A 16,627-nucleotide genomic window follows, 5' to 3' on the forward strand; every position below is an offset into this window, starting at 1 on the left:
TGAATATAACCACTGGTTGTACAAGAGATCTGAAGACATCAACTTTGACTCTGGAGATACTATTTTTGGTCACTATTTTTACATTTTACAGACAAAATCATGAATCGATTAATTGAGAAAATTATTGTCAGATAATCTATAATGAAAATAATTGTTAGTTTCAGCCCTACAATAGCAACTACCACTTTAACAAGACTCTACACTAAATGCTAACATGCTAACATGCTGATGTTTAGCAGGTATTATATTTACCATGTTCACTGTGTTTGTTTAACTGGTTAGCATCCTAGCAGTTGCTGTTGGGCTTATGTCATTTGTTATGCTGGTATTTGGTCATAAACAAAAGTTTTTGACAAATAAATATTTGGATTGCCATCCCTAGAGCCATGCTGCTAGCTAACTGCTGCTAGCGTGGCTAAAAACTACCTGACATCAAATGAAACTACTGGAGTACTCTCCAGCGTGTCTTTGTTTGATATTTTGACTGCTGCCAAACACATGAACACATGTGCATCTCCCATATCACACGATAAGAGATAATGCATGACCATCTCACTTATTTCCCATGCAAACATGTACCTCATCTTCTTATCACTTTTACACAAAGGACAGCTTGACACATTTCACACATCAACACCTCCTCAGTCTCAGAGGGGGAGGCAGCCCCCTCCAGCCTCTGTCTATGGACACGTTTGTGTCAGAACATGTGGGAACTTTTAAAGGGGACGTTTGTAGGATTAGAAGCTACTAATTAAAGATAATTCATTTCACGAACCGTGAAACTGTGGTATTTAAACAGCCTTGAGACCGCCCTGAAAATCTCTACTGCATGCTGTGTTTTTCACTGCTGCACATTCACAGCTCAACATGTGCATCGTCCTGTTAGGTGTAGAGAAGTGTAATGTGAGGAAAAATGTGAAGCACTTAGGTGAGTGCAGCAGGCAGCCTGTCACCCGCGATGGCCTTAGCCACCTTCCAGCAAGGCTCGACAACCACTGTTGGAGCTGACAGTTGGCTTAACACGGTCTGTCACTTTGGATCTGAGTAATCACCTCAAGTCATCTAGAGAGAGAGAGAGAGAGAGAGAGAGAGAGAGGTTGGAGATCACAGATGGAGAAACAAACAAGCAAAGAGGCATGGCTGATCAGATGTGGGAGGCACATCCCTCCCTTGCGTGGAAATTCACACCCTTATGTACATGCATTTTGACAGTGTGTGTGTGTGTGTGTGTGTGTGTGTGTGTGTGTGTGTGTGTGTTTGTGCATGTGTTTGTCTTTTCCAACAGAAGGACAGTGCAGCTATTTGTGTCGCAGAGTAACAGCTGGCCTCACTGTGTCTTACATCTATTTCTATGTTGCTTCTCCACTGACTACCCAACTTCAGTTTGCTATTTGTGACTTAATATCTCCAACATGGTACAGATTATCTGATGATTAGTCTGATAGTTCATTAGTGTCTTCTTTCAACTCTTTTTAGAGGCTGCTGTTGTTGTTAGTCCTTTAATGAGATGCTTCAGCTGAATAAATACACTTCAAAAGAAGAAGAAAAAAGCTGATGTGAGAGATATAGGAACTCAATATAGGCTTAGAAGCATTTACAAGTCCTAGAGTCTTGCCATCCGGTACATCACATCTGTCACCGCCTATAGAATAAGCAAGTGTGCATCTACGCATGCTCATGCTCTGCTGTGACTTATGTGGGTCATTGATGCCCTACGGTACAGCATGCCCAGTCCTGTAGTGGAGGTGTGCTGATGTCAGGTTGCATTTAGCAGGGCAGGATGATTAACCAGGGATATGTCCTTGTTATTACTGAGAAGCTCCAGGAAAAAAAAAAAAAGGTTGAATCTGTTAAATCAGGAGATGGATGGAGAGAGGTCGGCCTTGGGTACTGATCACTAACAATGATGGATAATAAGGGCAGCGGGGCATCTGAGAGGCAGTATTGCAGACTGATAGGAGAAATATCTGCTATAATTCTGATTCTGATAATCACACATTCAGCAACCAGCTGTCCATGACCTCATGTCCATGTGATTGTCACATGGCAAAAATACACAATATACTGTATAAATGCAGTTTATTCTGTATCAGTATTCAGAGATGTCTTTTTGAAGCTGCAGACGGTACTGTAGCAGCTGTTACACATCTACATCAGTGGAAATAAGGTCATGCTTGATCTAAGGATAGTATGCAGTTTGTTTAAAGGTGCAATCTGTAATGTATTGACCATATCACCATGCATGAAATTCTGAAAGACCACATATGATTGACAAGCTTGTAGAGATGGCTGGTACAACAGCATAGCAGACAGAGTTAAAGTAACTTGATAGCAGTCTTCAAATCACATTACCTGACAGAAATATTACAGTGGCCTCCATTAGTTAATTGTTGCACAAGGTCATCAGCAGAGGCTTCCCAGAGGTGGAATCCACATTTCTTGAAGCAAAAATACTGTAATAGCAGCCTTCAGTATTATGTTGCCTTTATCTGGCCTCAGTTAGACAGACCTATGCATGAACAAAATACTGAAATCTGGACACCCCAAACCTCATATGTTTTAATTGTTTTCATGTTGTATTATTTTCAATAGATTATATGCAACAAGGAAAGCCTGGAAATCAGTATTGATACTAAGTGAAGTATCCAAAACCATCTGCTTTAAAGGAAACTGTTTGATTGACATAAGAGAAAATAAATCAAGTATTAAGTATTTCTTTCAACCAATCATATTCCACTACTTTACAGATGAAAACAAATCTATTACTTTAATAACTTTGATTTAATTATTGTGTATGTCTTCACATGTCAGTCAGTTTGAGAATGATGGCCAGCTCCTATTTTTGTGGTGCAGCTCCCCTTTTGTTTACCATTGGGACACATACTTTGGCTTTTGGTCTCTGCGAGAGTAGTTTTCACCTTTTGAAAGTGAGATCGAAAAACTGAGGTGCTTTCTCACTGGTCCTGTATATGTGTGTGTGTGTGTGTATTTCCAGTAGTATTGGAGCCTAGTGTGGAGGGGAAAAACTCTCTTCCTGAACCTGAGGGAAAAGGAAGGAAGCCATCTTCAATAACCAACACAAACACACACAGTAGTGCTCCTGCATACAGTAGGTCTAGGAATAGACTCTGACTTCGGCACATGAACACACCCACGCTGCAAGGCCTGTCTATTATTTTTACATGCGCATCTTATGCATCGCCCATAGAATACGGGATGACCACCATGACTTACATCATTGCTGCTTAAAATATTTTTCAGTGTAGGAGGCCCTAAGGTTCACACATTTGGAATAAACCTGCTCAGACAGTTGTACAGACACTTCCTTCCCCCTCTTTGGGGTAACCAATCCTGAGATCCTGCTTCTCCCTGGCCCACCCCTGTAAACAGGATGCTCAAGTGGGAGTCCCACCCATCTCCCCACTTCCTCCACTGTGTATTCCCATGGCTAGACTGAAAGGTTTGCTTCCATCCAGTCATCCCGCATCCATGTGAGATGGTTGTAAATGGCAGCATCCATACAGGAACAGCTTTCAAACTTCTCTTATCACAAAAGCAGCCCACTCAAGTTGTCTGCATTGTTCTCCCTTTAAAAAAAAATCTCTTGCTGTTTGTGGTCCATCAGCATTCAGGTGGGGACAATGGGTGCACATATGGAGTTGGTTAATCACTGTCACTGAGTGTATGTGTGTGTGTGTGTGTGTGTGTGTGTGTGTGTGTGTGTATGGATGTCAGCAAGGGGAAGAGTAGGAGGAGTAGGGTGCGTGTGTTTGTGCATATGCTTGTGTGGGAGAGAGCATGTTCCAACAAAAGGCCTAAAAATAGTAGAAATATGCCCATGTGACATATTGAGGCTAAAAGCTTGTGAATAATTTGTCTAATGCAACACATACCCCCTTCCTAAGCTCAATCATGAAAATATGCTCCTGCTGGTTACCTCTGCCAGACTGTGAAGTTGGAAGGAAGGAACCAGTCTGTTCAGTCGCCACACTCGGTTTGTTTGTCTGCTAGCAAGATGTCACATGGGTGCGGTTGAAATTTTGGTGAACTGATAGCTAGATGTTGATTTAGAATTGAAGATGTAGCTATACAGTATCAAGATTTTTCCCTCCATTTTTTAAATTTCAGTTTAATGCTGATTTTAGCAGCAACCAAAAAACATTAAGAGCAAGCCTTATTTTTCAAAAGAAACTTTAATATCAGTGTATTGATATTAGTTATTTAGGTACATGCTGGTGAGTGTTCCATTTTTAAATCATATCTTAAGTTAACTTCCTTGTCATACTTATTTTATTTCCCTTGCCCATAACCACTTCAGTGCAACTACAAACCACTTGTTTGGAAGTGAAAATGAAAGCGGACACCTGTTATGTTGTGTTTGTTGCATTGTAAATCTATTTGTGTGCACAACTAAGTGCGTTGTCAAGGTCAAACCAGGAAGTGGTTCAGCAAAGTGTATCACACATTTTCACATACAGATGATGTGTTTCAACTGTTAATGTACGCTCTCATGTGCACTTTGTAGTAAATCCTTGTATAGGCAAATAGCCATGACACCCTATGTCAGTAATAAAGTGGGTGCGTGAAATGTTATTATAATCAATACATACAATGATCAATGATTACAAAATGCAATGGCTCCCCCCACGCTCAATGTGTCTACTATACAATATTTGGCATTTTGCTCCCAGCCAGCACTGTGTACACATACCCACAATACCCACAATACCACAAATGATATAAACCTTCATTTAATGGCATTTCCTGTGGAGTGGAAGGTAATGATGACCCTTAAAAGAGAGATAAAACCTGCAGTTTCATTGGCTCCCTGCACACTTCACTTGTTCCAAGAGTGCAATTAAGTAGGTGGCAGATCAGCAGTGGTGAGGAGAGGGGGCAGGACAGAGAAAGGACAATTTGGAGGTTTTGGATGCAGTGTAAATAAACAGTGTTCCCCTAGTTCTAATTTTTAATCCTGAAAAAAAAGTGCCAGAAATGTTGATAATTCAACAGATTCACTCAATGCACAAAAGGCTATTTAATTTGTACATTGCGACTGGGAGATGTTACAATTTTCATTCAGTACTTCAGTAAAAACTTACACTGAATTTCTTTGTGAGGCAAATGAGATATTTCTCTGTGCCAGTTTATAGGGTTGAGATAGCAAAGATCTGTAATCACAAGATGTCTGTGCTGATTTGAATGAGACTGTAAAAAGTACAAATTTAGCTAGATTTTTGCTAATAATGTAATGCTAAATGAGACTTGACAATATATGTCTCTTATATCTGAAAGCTAATTAAAGCATCAAGCGTATATTTACCTATAGATTGTGTTTGTCAGCATCTCAACACTGCTGTGAAGTCAAAGCACACAGACAAATAACAAATGGAATTACAGTATGGTGTCCAGGAGTGCATTATATTGAAAAGCGTTCCTAGTATTTTGCCACTGTCATGTATGGTAATAGAGTGGACAACATATTAGGAACGTCATTCAATATAATGCACCACAGTACACCATCACCACCAACCACTATGACCTCAGTAATGAACATATAGTAGAATTATTACCTTTCTGACAATGTCAATGAAAACTGAAAAATATATAAGTTTCATAAATGTAGTATCTATAGCATTAGATTGTACAGGTGTATGTAATGAAGTAGCTGGTGACTGTATATGTGGTTTTGCAGCTTTCTGCACAGCGTCAACTGCATTTGCTATTATAAGACCATATTTAAGTTGGCATTGCATCCAGGGAGGTTTGTAAATAGTCCTTCTCCTTAAAGAGTAGGATGTGCATCTTTTTTACCACAACCACCCACGTGTGTTTATAAAAAGACACACATTGATGTTTCTTTTGCATTATTGTTATTTCACCCAATATCAAATTTGACATATTAACAGTATATTGCAATATTATTTAACACATGCTTTTGGGAAAGGTCTGACATTTGTGACTTTATAATCAGCTGCTAAATCAATATTGCTTTCCCACACTGTTTCTCAGAAAATAAAATTATAAAAATGCTTCAAAGATAAACGGCTGTGGAGGCTGCAGCTTTGCACGTTGCATAGCTCAGTATTGGCAGCGGCCTGTGCCATCTAGTTAGTCTTGTGATTATCTCTGTTGTTTAAGCATACCAAGACAGTTCACCCTTGTAGTCAAACATGACTTCTGGTCAACATTTAACAAGAGTGTGATATGCTACGCACTCAGCATCTAGTGAAAGCAAATATCCTTTTGCAAACCAGGCTATTGATTCTGTTGTGAACACAAGATTAGCTTTTAACACAGATGAAAGGTCAGGGCTCAGTTGCGGTGCTGATTAAAATGAATTGTGATTGCCAAAGTTCGTATGAAACTCTGCCTCTTGAACAGCTGTGTATACGTTAGTGAAAATCATTACGTATGCATTGTCATGACCTCAACTTAAATAAGCAGACTCCTGGGCAGAATGATATTAAACTCTGCTGAGTGTGTTGGGTGAGGGCGCACAAGTTACAGTACTCTATTGCGTTAGTTTTACAGTCGACATGTGAAAGACCTGAATAATTTAAAGCTATAAGAGCGTGTTCCTGTTCGCACGGGCTTACCCTACTGACTCTTTCTCTCTTTAACTCACCTCCAACCTGTCCTCCTCTGCTTCACTGCGTGTGTTTGGAGTATGTGTGAAAGAGCCAGTCCAAAAGGGACACAGCCAGATTATGGCAGGTCATAGGATGTGAGACATTTTCTAAGTCCATCTGTCACTTGGAGAGGAAACCTTTGTACATCAAGCCATGGATCTCTTGGGTGAATGGGGAAAACAGTGAGGTTAAACATGCTCTGAGCACAAAACATAAAACTATAGATAGAATGGAGAAACTCAAATCCAGGCACACGGTCAGATAGAAGAGACACGATGGGAAAGGGGGTAGCAGCACATGCCAGCCTGGGGAGGTTTTTGCGGAGGTGGAGGTAGACAGAAAGCAGGTGGATGTTTAGACAGAACGATAAGACAGCCTGGCTGACAGAACGCCTGATAAGCACCCTGACTGTCAGGTTTGGCAGGCTCACAGTGAAGCAAGAGAACAGGGCATGAAGGAGAGACAGACAGAGGGGTAAAACTGAATAAAGACAGCTCAGAAATTGTAAGAGCATAATTTAGAGGGGGGGGCACCTGATATTGAATTTGAGACTCTATTAATGGAGAGCTGCACGAATGCAAATCCAGACTATTCAAGTCTATGTGCAAAGTAGGACATTCAAGACTGACAGTTGTGCTGAATTTATTTAGATCGTATGCAAACCCAGCATTGTGATGGGATTGTGTCGAAAGCTCACCATGCCAACCATTGTGCCTATACTTCTCAATATATGGTATTTAGGTGCCACACAGTCTGATAAGTCTCTTTCAATGGAATTGTTTGTAGACCTGTCTAATACTGTGGTCCAGGCTGAAATATCCAAACAACTATTGGATGGATTGCAAGAAATTTTGTTCATTGTCCCCATGGGATGAATCCTAAAGACTTTGGTGATCCATTGACTGTTCCTCTAGCGCCACCAGCAAGTTAAAGCTTTCACTTTTCCTGTGAAATATCTCAACATTGACAGAATTGATTGGCACAAACTTTTCTACAAACAGTTCATGGACAGTGAATCCAAATGACTTTTGTGAGCCCCTGACTGTTCCAAGTACCAACATAAGGTTGCTATTTGTGTTTTGTATTGAAATGCCTCCACAGCTGTTGGATCGAGTCAAAACTGTGTCCAATATATTATTTATTATTATTATATTATTTTATTATGACCAAATACCTAAAAAATAGTGACATTCCTGTCAGCCTTGGTTGTACGTTGTGTTAAGTACAAACAGCGAACAGTGAACATAAATATTTTACCTGCTAAACATCAGCATGTTAGCATGGTCATTGCGTGCTTGGATTGCTAGAGTGGCTTTAGTCATGTTTGGTGTTAGCATTATATGTTAAGTGTCATTGTGTACCTGTCTTTAAAATAACTATCTTGACATTCTTATGAATATAGTATATAAATATTTGCCAGACCTGTGTCACATATCAGGGCTAAATATCTCTTATTTTTTGTTCCAGGGAAGCCTCAAAGCATTGAGAGCTCAGAGCGGGTCCAACTGTCAGGTACATACAACGTTCGGAAAGGGAAGCTCCAGCTGCCAGTCAACCGCTGGACCAGACGGCAGGTCATCCTGTGCGGCACCTGCCTCATTGTCTCCTCTGTCAAGGAGAGCCAGACGGGGAAGATGCACATCCTGCCGCTCATTGGAGGAAAAGTATGTCAAAGACATGCCACAACAGTGAATCATGTACTCTTTCTGTTTGTTTCTCATTCTGGCATTTTATGATGATGTTATCTAATTGATGCTATGGATCATAAACCCATAATGTCATACCACCGGAGAACGACCCGATGAAGTCGCTCTTATTATCCTCTGCAAATAGGTTGTCCTTGACGACATTTTGCCTCCAAAACTCTTTGTCCTTTCGTGTGACATCCAGTAATGGTTGCTGCTTTGTTCATTTCAGCTCAAGGTCAAACATAAATGCTGTAAGCCAGGTTTTTACAAATCAAAATTATTCTGGCAGGCTATAATGAGTAATGTAATGTACCTGTATTTCTCCCAGCACTTTTTAAAAACTGCCTCCCTAAAATTGACCTTTATACATTTATTGCTTTATGGATCTGTGTATCTGCAAGGCCACTAAATAAGCTCTAAGCACTCTCTTCTGAAAAGCCCTTTAAGTCTGTCTGCCTTGCACAATGGACACTCTAAATCCCACCACACCCAGTTTTAAACATTTCACACACAACACATGACCTCTAGTCAACCATTCATTCAACACTGTGCCCCTGCATGTGCCTGTGTGCGGGGAGTTTGTGTGTGTGCGTGCCAGTATTCTATTAAAACACCGTAACTAGTCAGCCATTCATTCACAGTCCATGTGCTTGAGTGTGTGTGACTCTGCGTGTCTAAAGAGCAGTTTTACATGCATTTCTTCCCGTTCATATCACGCACATGCGTTCATTATGCAATCACGCGTTCCTTATATATTTTCATGAGTGTGCTTCTGGTTGACTGAGTTTGTCTACCCTGCAGCCATTAAGCATCTTATATCTTTTTCAAATAAGAACAAATATATTAAGACATCCATGTGTCAACTCCTCAACTTCCTCTTTGTTTCCTTTTATTTTGTGGCACTATTATAGTTCATATTCAGATTTGGGTCAGAGATGTCAGTATTTCAGAATCTAATGTCTCTCTGTTGTGTGTGTTGTTCTGCAGGTGGAGGAGGTGAAGAAGCACAATCACTGCTTGGCCTTCAGCTCAGCAGGGCCTCAGAGTCAAACCTACTACGTCAGCTTTGACAGCTTCACAGAACACCTGCGCTGGCACAGACACGCTGCCAAGGTACTGCATGTGCAGGAGAGTTAGAGAAAGAAAAGGAGAACACAAGCATATGCTCCCCAGCGCTACTTACGGGTCAGCTGCGTTATATGTCAGAACATGCGTGACTGCAAGTTGACTTCGGAAAATATGGCATTATATCCACCACGATCCCACTGCCTGTGTGAGCAGAGTGAATTGAAAACTGCACATATTTTAATGCTGTCCACGATTTAGTGTATAACCCAAGTGTCTTTGGGTGCACTCATACACATAAACACCACTCATGGCTCTAACTCTCTCCTTTCTCTTATTTTAACTCAAGTAGGCCATAGCCAGAAAACCTCTTTTCTAAATATTAACAGGGACATGCATGTCACCAGCACCCAGAGGGCCACTCAGAATAGAAGCCTGGATAGAAGCAGCACGTGCCCCAGTGACGACTGCTAAGCCTCTAGCTAACTCTGCTCCGCAAGGCTCGATCACACTGACTGTTGATTCACTCCCTCAAGATGAGGTTGAGGACGTTTATGCTGTCATTTCATTTTAGACAACCACTTAAACATTTCTGTGTACTTGTCTAAGAAACAGTCCCTGATCTTAGCTGATCCAGGCACTGTGGTTAACTTGATCACACAATAATGTGCTGTGATGTATGATGTTATATTAGTGGCGTGATCAAACCTGTTGGACTTTCCCTTGCTTCTCCTGACTTTGTAATCCTAAGAAGATTGCCCACGGAATGACATTTGACTCCTTAGCAGCAGGCTAGCCACGCAGACACACACACACACAAACACACACACACACAGTAAGCCACTAAAGTCTTGTGTAGTAGAGATAATCCTGTTTAACTCCATGCTTGTCTTTTTTTCCACTCTTCCCACTTCCCTCCCCACCTCCATCTAGATGGTGTCCCAGAGGATCAACTCAGTAGATCTGTCCTGCTGCAGTTTGGAGCAACTTCCTCCCAACCTCTACTACAGCCATGACCTCACCCATCTCAACCTCAAACACAACTTTCTGCCCACAGACCAGCGGCTGCAGCAGCTGCAAAGGTACAACGCCATTGTATATATACAGTAAACACACCTGAAGCTAAACCACAAGGAGTGGAGAGGAAGGAAGGAGTGAATGATGACAAAGGAGAGGAAAAGACTGGAGGAGGAAACAGTTCAGGGTTGGAAAGATGAGTCAAAGCTTAGCATAATTTGGCCACAACATGAGATGGGCTGTGCTGTTGTAAAAAGAGAAAGGTGAAGAGAGACAGCAACACACAACAAGGCTTCGCTGGACACAGCAGGTCATGGCTGACAGATTGGACAGATTTAGTGTTCGCCTGCAGTTTGCGAGCCATCGACCTGAGCAGTCTAGGACTCAGGCCATTGGCACACAGTGACCAAAGAGGCTAGCCAGGGCTGCACTGTACCAGGCCAGGCCAAATGAGCCCAGAGCCCAGAAGGGTAGATGTGTCTGCAGGGAAGCTTTTAATGTGCCTGGCCTCCCTTACTCTCTCTCTCTGTGGGCACCATCTGCTGCATGCTTATCATGGTCCCAGATTAAAGCCCATAGCCAAGACGTACGTGTGTGTGTGTGTGTGTGTGTCTGGGTGTGTATTGCATTCATGTTTACACTGGTACACGTGCACGCCTGCCACAGCCTTTCTTGCTAAAGATCACTGCCAGAACATTTTCATAATTTAACTGAGTGAATTGTGTGAATCTGATGCCTGATTATGTGTGTTGGAAGTGTTTGCAGAATGGAGCGTGTGTATGAGAGGGGGAGAGAGAGAGTTGCTTGCTTCTATGCAACACAAAAATTGACTGCAGGCTAGAGATTTGGGGTCAGTGCATACAGAGTCTTGATACAGTATGGGATTCTTTTTTCTTTTTTTTTTTTGAGAAGGCTACACTGACATGAATTTGAGTGTGTGTGTGTGTGTGTGTGTGTGTATGTGTGTGTGTGTGGCTGTGCATCTATAAATATATGATCTTGCATGCCTATGTGTCTTCCTGACAGAAAATGTTGTAAATGAATAGGGGTCAGACTTGCATGATGCTCTACCATAGTCATTTTCTGAGTCATCTTTTTTTTTTTTGAATCCACAGGGATAGTGAGTAGTGCTCAGGACATGATGATGGGAGGGAAATTACTAGGTTTTAAATCTGAGTGAGTGAAGCACAGCTCCCCTGCTGGTCAAGCGAGCAAACACCCATTTAGTTTGCCAAACCTAAGTAGGCTCATCCGTATTTGACCCAGCATGACAGAAAAAGAGGTCAGTAATGAGAAAGAGATGAATAGTTAGCTGAAAATACAGGGGTTTTGACAGAAAAATGCAGCAGAGTTACTTGAGTACTCGCTTTGCCCCTGAGAGACTGAAGTCAGAGGAGCTTGAGTCAGGAACAATAATACTCTGTGTGCAATGAATGTGGGTGTATGTGTTTTGGAGTGGACAGTTTTGTGAGAGTCTGTTTTTGTTTCAGTACAAACACTGGCTTTCTATGACATCTGACATCAATCGTAGTGCTTTGTATTTTTGTGAGGAGGAACACAATGTGTGAACCTGCCACATGCCTTTCCCCTTTCTCTCTCTTTTCTCTCTGGCCGAATAATAACTGCTGGGTAATTTGCCAATCAGATATGCATAGTCAGTTGTCTGGGATACTAGCTCTTTCCTCTGGCATGGGACTACCTTCCCAGCATGCATCTCTCCCTGAGGCAGAGAGGTCACCACTTTACTGAGGGGAATGGCTGACGTTTCATGAATATCATTGAACCTTTGGTCTGTTTATTTACATATGTATGATAGTTTAGCAAGTTATGAAGGACATAAAAGTCATGGAAATGAAGGCACAGGGAAAGAGAGAAAGAGGAAAATTGGATGGGGTTGCAGCACAAAGACGATGAGATGAAAGGCGCTATTTAAGGCCAAGTGAAAAAACTGAAGCTGCTTTAATTGAATTTTTTTTTTATCTTGTAAAGTTGTTATGGTATTTGATGATAATGGCAAAGAATTACTTATTTACACATCTAGCAGCAACATTATCATTGATTTGGGGTTGTGTTTCTGACCACTTAATGAATGTAAATGGAATATTCACTTTCCTCTGTTTTTGTCTTCCTAAGGAACATATCTGGCACGTAGCTTGCTAGAGCAACAAGCTAGCTGCAAACTTCACCAACTCTGAATGAGATTTGGTGCTCTGCATGTAGCATACAGGCAGTTCATCAAAACGAGAGAGAAGAAGAAAGAAAAGAAAGAAAAATCGTCTGAACACATTAATGAGAATGTGTTTTAGAAAAAGAAAATGTGACCTAAAAGAGGCTAAATAACTTTGCAAAGCTAAAGGGAACTGAATATTTGAGTGATAATTATCTGTAGGGTTCTGACTACTAGAACAATTTGTAGTCAATTGTTGACTTAAATACTAAAGGAAGGGTTTAAAATTCAAGCAAGGGGGTGGCATGATAGGACAGACACACATAGAGTAAGACACAGACAAGAAGAGAGTCTGACAAGAAGACAAGGGGCGAGTCTGAGGAGGGCTATGAGCATTACTCAGCAGATTGCAGAGGTTGATTTAATGGTGAAATTACATTTTCCCCCACACAACCCACGCACAGCCTGTAGGAGTCACCCTCAGCTGGAATTACTTGGCCACCCTAATCAATAGCCCTGACCTCTCAGTTGCCTTTCTCTCCATCACAATGATACTCTGTGAGCGTGTGTGTGTGTGTGTGTGTAACGTGTGTGTTTACACAGGGAAGAAAATCAAGTTGTGCCAGTTTTAGCTGTTGTTGTAGCCCACGGTGTTAATGTAGTTGCCCATCTCTGGCTTGCCATAGCTGCTCTCTCCCTATGTACATGATAGGTGATAACAGGTTGCATGCATGTGTCTGTATGTGTGTATATGGATAAATAAAGACAGAGAGAGTCCTTTCCCCTGCTTTGCCTTGTTCCCTCAGCTCCCTCCCCCCTAAGGGGCTAACCCCTCTGAAGGTCACCGTTCTGCTATGGGACACTGCGCCAAATGCCACTGGTCACTGGTGTTTGAATGAACAACAAAGACGCTGCAACTGTTTGCTCTACAATCAAATGTGAAGGTTTAGGCCCACTATTGAGGAAAGCCTTGTTTATAGATGTGCTTAACCCAACTGTGTGTGTGTTTTTTTAACTTAAACAAGTTTTGTCTAAACTTTGCTACATTGCTCATGAATTTATTTATGAGTATCCTCTACGCTCTTGCAGTATTCATGTGGACAAGATACAACCACATCTCCAATCACTCACTTCTTCTCTTCCCTTCTCTTCTCTTCTCTTCTCTTCTCTTCTCTTCTCTTCTCTTCTCTTCTCTTCTCTTCTCTTCTCTTCTCTTCTCTTCTCTTCTCTTCTCTTCTCTTCTCCTCTCCTCTCCTCTCTTCTCCTCTCTTATATTTTATTTGTCATTAATACTTTGATCTGCTGTTTCCAGGTTTTCTCGTCTGCGGAGCCTCAACTTGTCCAACAACCACCTTGGTCAGTTCCCTCTGGCCATCTGCGACATCCCCACCCTTACTGAAGTCAACCTCAGCTGTAACTACCTGGCCTCTGTCCCCAGCTCTGTGGGAGCCATGACAAAGTAGGTAACAGGAGGAAGTTATTGTGTTATTGGATACAGAACTGATGAAAACTGTTATTATCTTTTCAACAATTTTAGAGAACCGGTGGTATTTATATTGCAACATGTTAATCTTTAGTAAACCTAAAGGTTTAATGTGTGTGCATTGAAGGTTCAAAAACACAGTTGTTTTTCTTTTGTTAGATATTCTACTATGGATTTTGCTTTGGTTGTGCACTTTACCTCTTCCTTCTATTTGCTGCTTGTATGTTGGTAATTATCCAACACTATTGTAACAGTGCTGACCTGGGGTCAGTGCTTGCATCAATGCCGTCTCAGTGCTGGGAAACCAGGGAACCTTTTCACAAACTAAAAACATTTTTTTGCTGGTTTGAGTGTCAAACGTTTATATAGCCAAATGTGTTGGTTTCCTAGCGACAAACATATGGCCTAACAACTACAATGGCATAGTGTGCTAGTTTCAGCACGTGTACAAACACCAAAATCTTCACAGATGAATGTGATGCTTGCTTTATATTTTGCCTCAGTCAAGATATGTGGCTTCTCTTCTGTTCACTCCAATCCATTCTTATAACTGGGGTACTTAAAACAAAAATTTATATGTTGTCATTTTATTTAGTTTCTTAAGCTTGTAATTGAGCTGTTGTATGCAGAGAATTAATTTTTACCGTCTATTGTATTTTTGGCACACACCTGAGCTTTTCTTTTCTTTATATTGCATTTCTCTTGAGCATTATATACCAATGTCTCCATGATAAACCACAAATTTACGTTGTTGAAATGAATTATTACATTTGATAGTAGTGACAACATGACTACAGATGTCTTACTTTTACAAGAGGATGGAACAAATTAGATTTTGCTGGCTGATAACCAGTTTGCATTTCATGGGAATATTTGAAACATTTTAGGATTTGCTCCTGCTCCAGCCCTCTTGCTTTTGGAAAACCCCTATTACTCCTGTACCAGTGGAAGGCTAAATATTTTAAAAGTATAATGAAATAAGGGTCTTGAACTGAATAAATCATGGGTTTTTATGTTCAATATGCTCCACTATGGTAATATAGGACACATTCTTAGCTTAAGTGACACAGTAGTTTCACAATTGTTCAAGACAGACTCAGTTGCAAGTTGTCAGGTGCTCATATGAACATTAAAAACTGGTTTTGCTTTCTGTTATCATTCCTCCTGTTCATACTGGCAAGAAGGAATTTAGTACTAGAAACCTTAGATATGATTTGATTAACTCAGACAGCTGAAACTTTATATTAACTTCATTTTTTTAACTTTTGAATACATTTTTAAATGGAACTGTGGCTTTTTCTCCCAGTTGCTTATATTATATTGCAAGCCCATTGGGAAGGATTTCCTTAATAGCCAGTATGAACAGCAGGAATGATTACAGCAGTCTAAAACTATTTCAATGTTCATATGGGCCCTGAGTGTTGGTTAAAGACAGACTTGAAAAATTATGAACTTATCATTTTAGGGAGTAATTTAGTACTTGGATTTGGACAGCTTGAATTGGACATGTGCTTTAAACTGAATTCTAAACTAAACATACAGGTGTGGGGGTTGAAACTGAGCTAGATGAGAAATTAATCTGCAGGAATGATCTGGTATGCCTGTAAATTCCCCAAGTGGCCAGCAGGGCATCTGTGCTGTTACTGCCATCTGCTGGATATTAATTGAAAGGTTTTGAATGCAGAAAAACTCCCAGTGAACACTTCATTATTCAAGTCCACCTGTGCAAATAAAGAATATTGTTTAGTAAAGTGCTACCCTGCCAATCTCCTCTTTAACAAACAGGGTCAATTGTCTAATTTCAATGTTGCTCTATCAGTTTGCAGACATTTCTGTTGGATGGCAACAGCCTGGATGAGCTGCCCAATGAGCTGGGTTCGCTCCAGCGGCTGAGCTACTTAGGCCTTTCCTTCAACCTGTTCAGCCACGTGCCTCAGGTGCTGGAGCGGTTGGCTTCCATGGAGAAGCTGTGCATGGCTGGAAACAACCTAGACACCCTCGTCTTGCAGAATTTCAGACTCCTCCGTGTCAAACACATTGATCTAAGGTAGGACAAATACAGACGGAAAAGATTGGAAGAGATAGAATAAATGAATCACGATGACTGGTTTAATGACTAAACTTGACAACACCAAACATCAAGTCCCGAGTACTGCATGTCCCAATCAATGCACTGAAAGACACATGTTAGCCCACTAATGATAGAAACAAAAGCAGTGAGAGGAAGCCAAAGCACGTGCAGACAACCAGACAGCACAGAATCAGGAAATCATTTGCCTGTAGTGGCTCCTTCAGGTGTCCTCCTGTTGTTTGGAAAAGGACAGACCTGGTGTGACTTGCACTATTTTGGAGTTAATACTTCACTCCTTCTGACTTTGCTCGGACAGGGTCAGTAAGATTATTTTTCCAACATTCTCACTTGTTTGGACGAAGATGATGAGGATGTGTTGTTAGTCCCTTTAACAGTCTTCTAGTTTCCTCGTCATTTTTAGAAAATTGGTCAATTAGCTGACTAGTTACATAACAATAGTTATCCTAATGGATTCATTGTTAAGTCTCAAGTCAAGCAAAAATG

At 41.0% G+C, this 16,627-nt stretch overlaps 1 protein-coding gene across 1 annotated transcript in view; it reads left to right on the plus strand.

The window, feature by feature from the left end:
* The window catches only part of phlpp1 (PH domain and leucine rich repeat protein phosphatase 1), a 47,570-nt gene that overhangs the window by 22,967 nt on the left and 7,976 nt on the right, over window positions 1-16,627 (plus strand). The window contains exons 2-6 of the mRNA XM_053330023.1: window positions 8,100-8,296; window positions 9,308-9,433; window positions 10,319-10,467; window positions 13,882-14,028; window positions 15,872-16,099. Of these exons, the coding sequence (XP_053185998.1) occupies window positions 8,100-8,296; window positions 9,308-9,433; window positions 10,319-10,467; window positions 13,882-14,028; window positions 15,872-16,099 (847 nt within the window). The remainder of the gene's footprint in view (window positions 1-8,099; window positions 8,297-9,307; window positions 9,434-10,318; window positions 10,468-13,881; window positions 14,029-15,871; window positions 16,100-16,627) is intronic.

This window comes from Scomber japonicus, chromosome 12 (assembly GCF_027409825.1).
Source record: "Scomber japonicus isolate fScoJap1 chromosome 12, fScoJap1.pri, whole genome shotgun sequence".
In the NCBI taxonomy this organism is placed as follows: domain Eukaryota; kingdom Metazoa; phylum Chordata; class Actinopteri; order Scombriformes; family Scombridae; genus Scomber; species Scomber japonicus.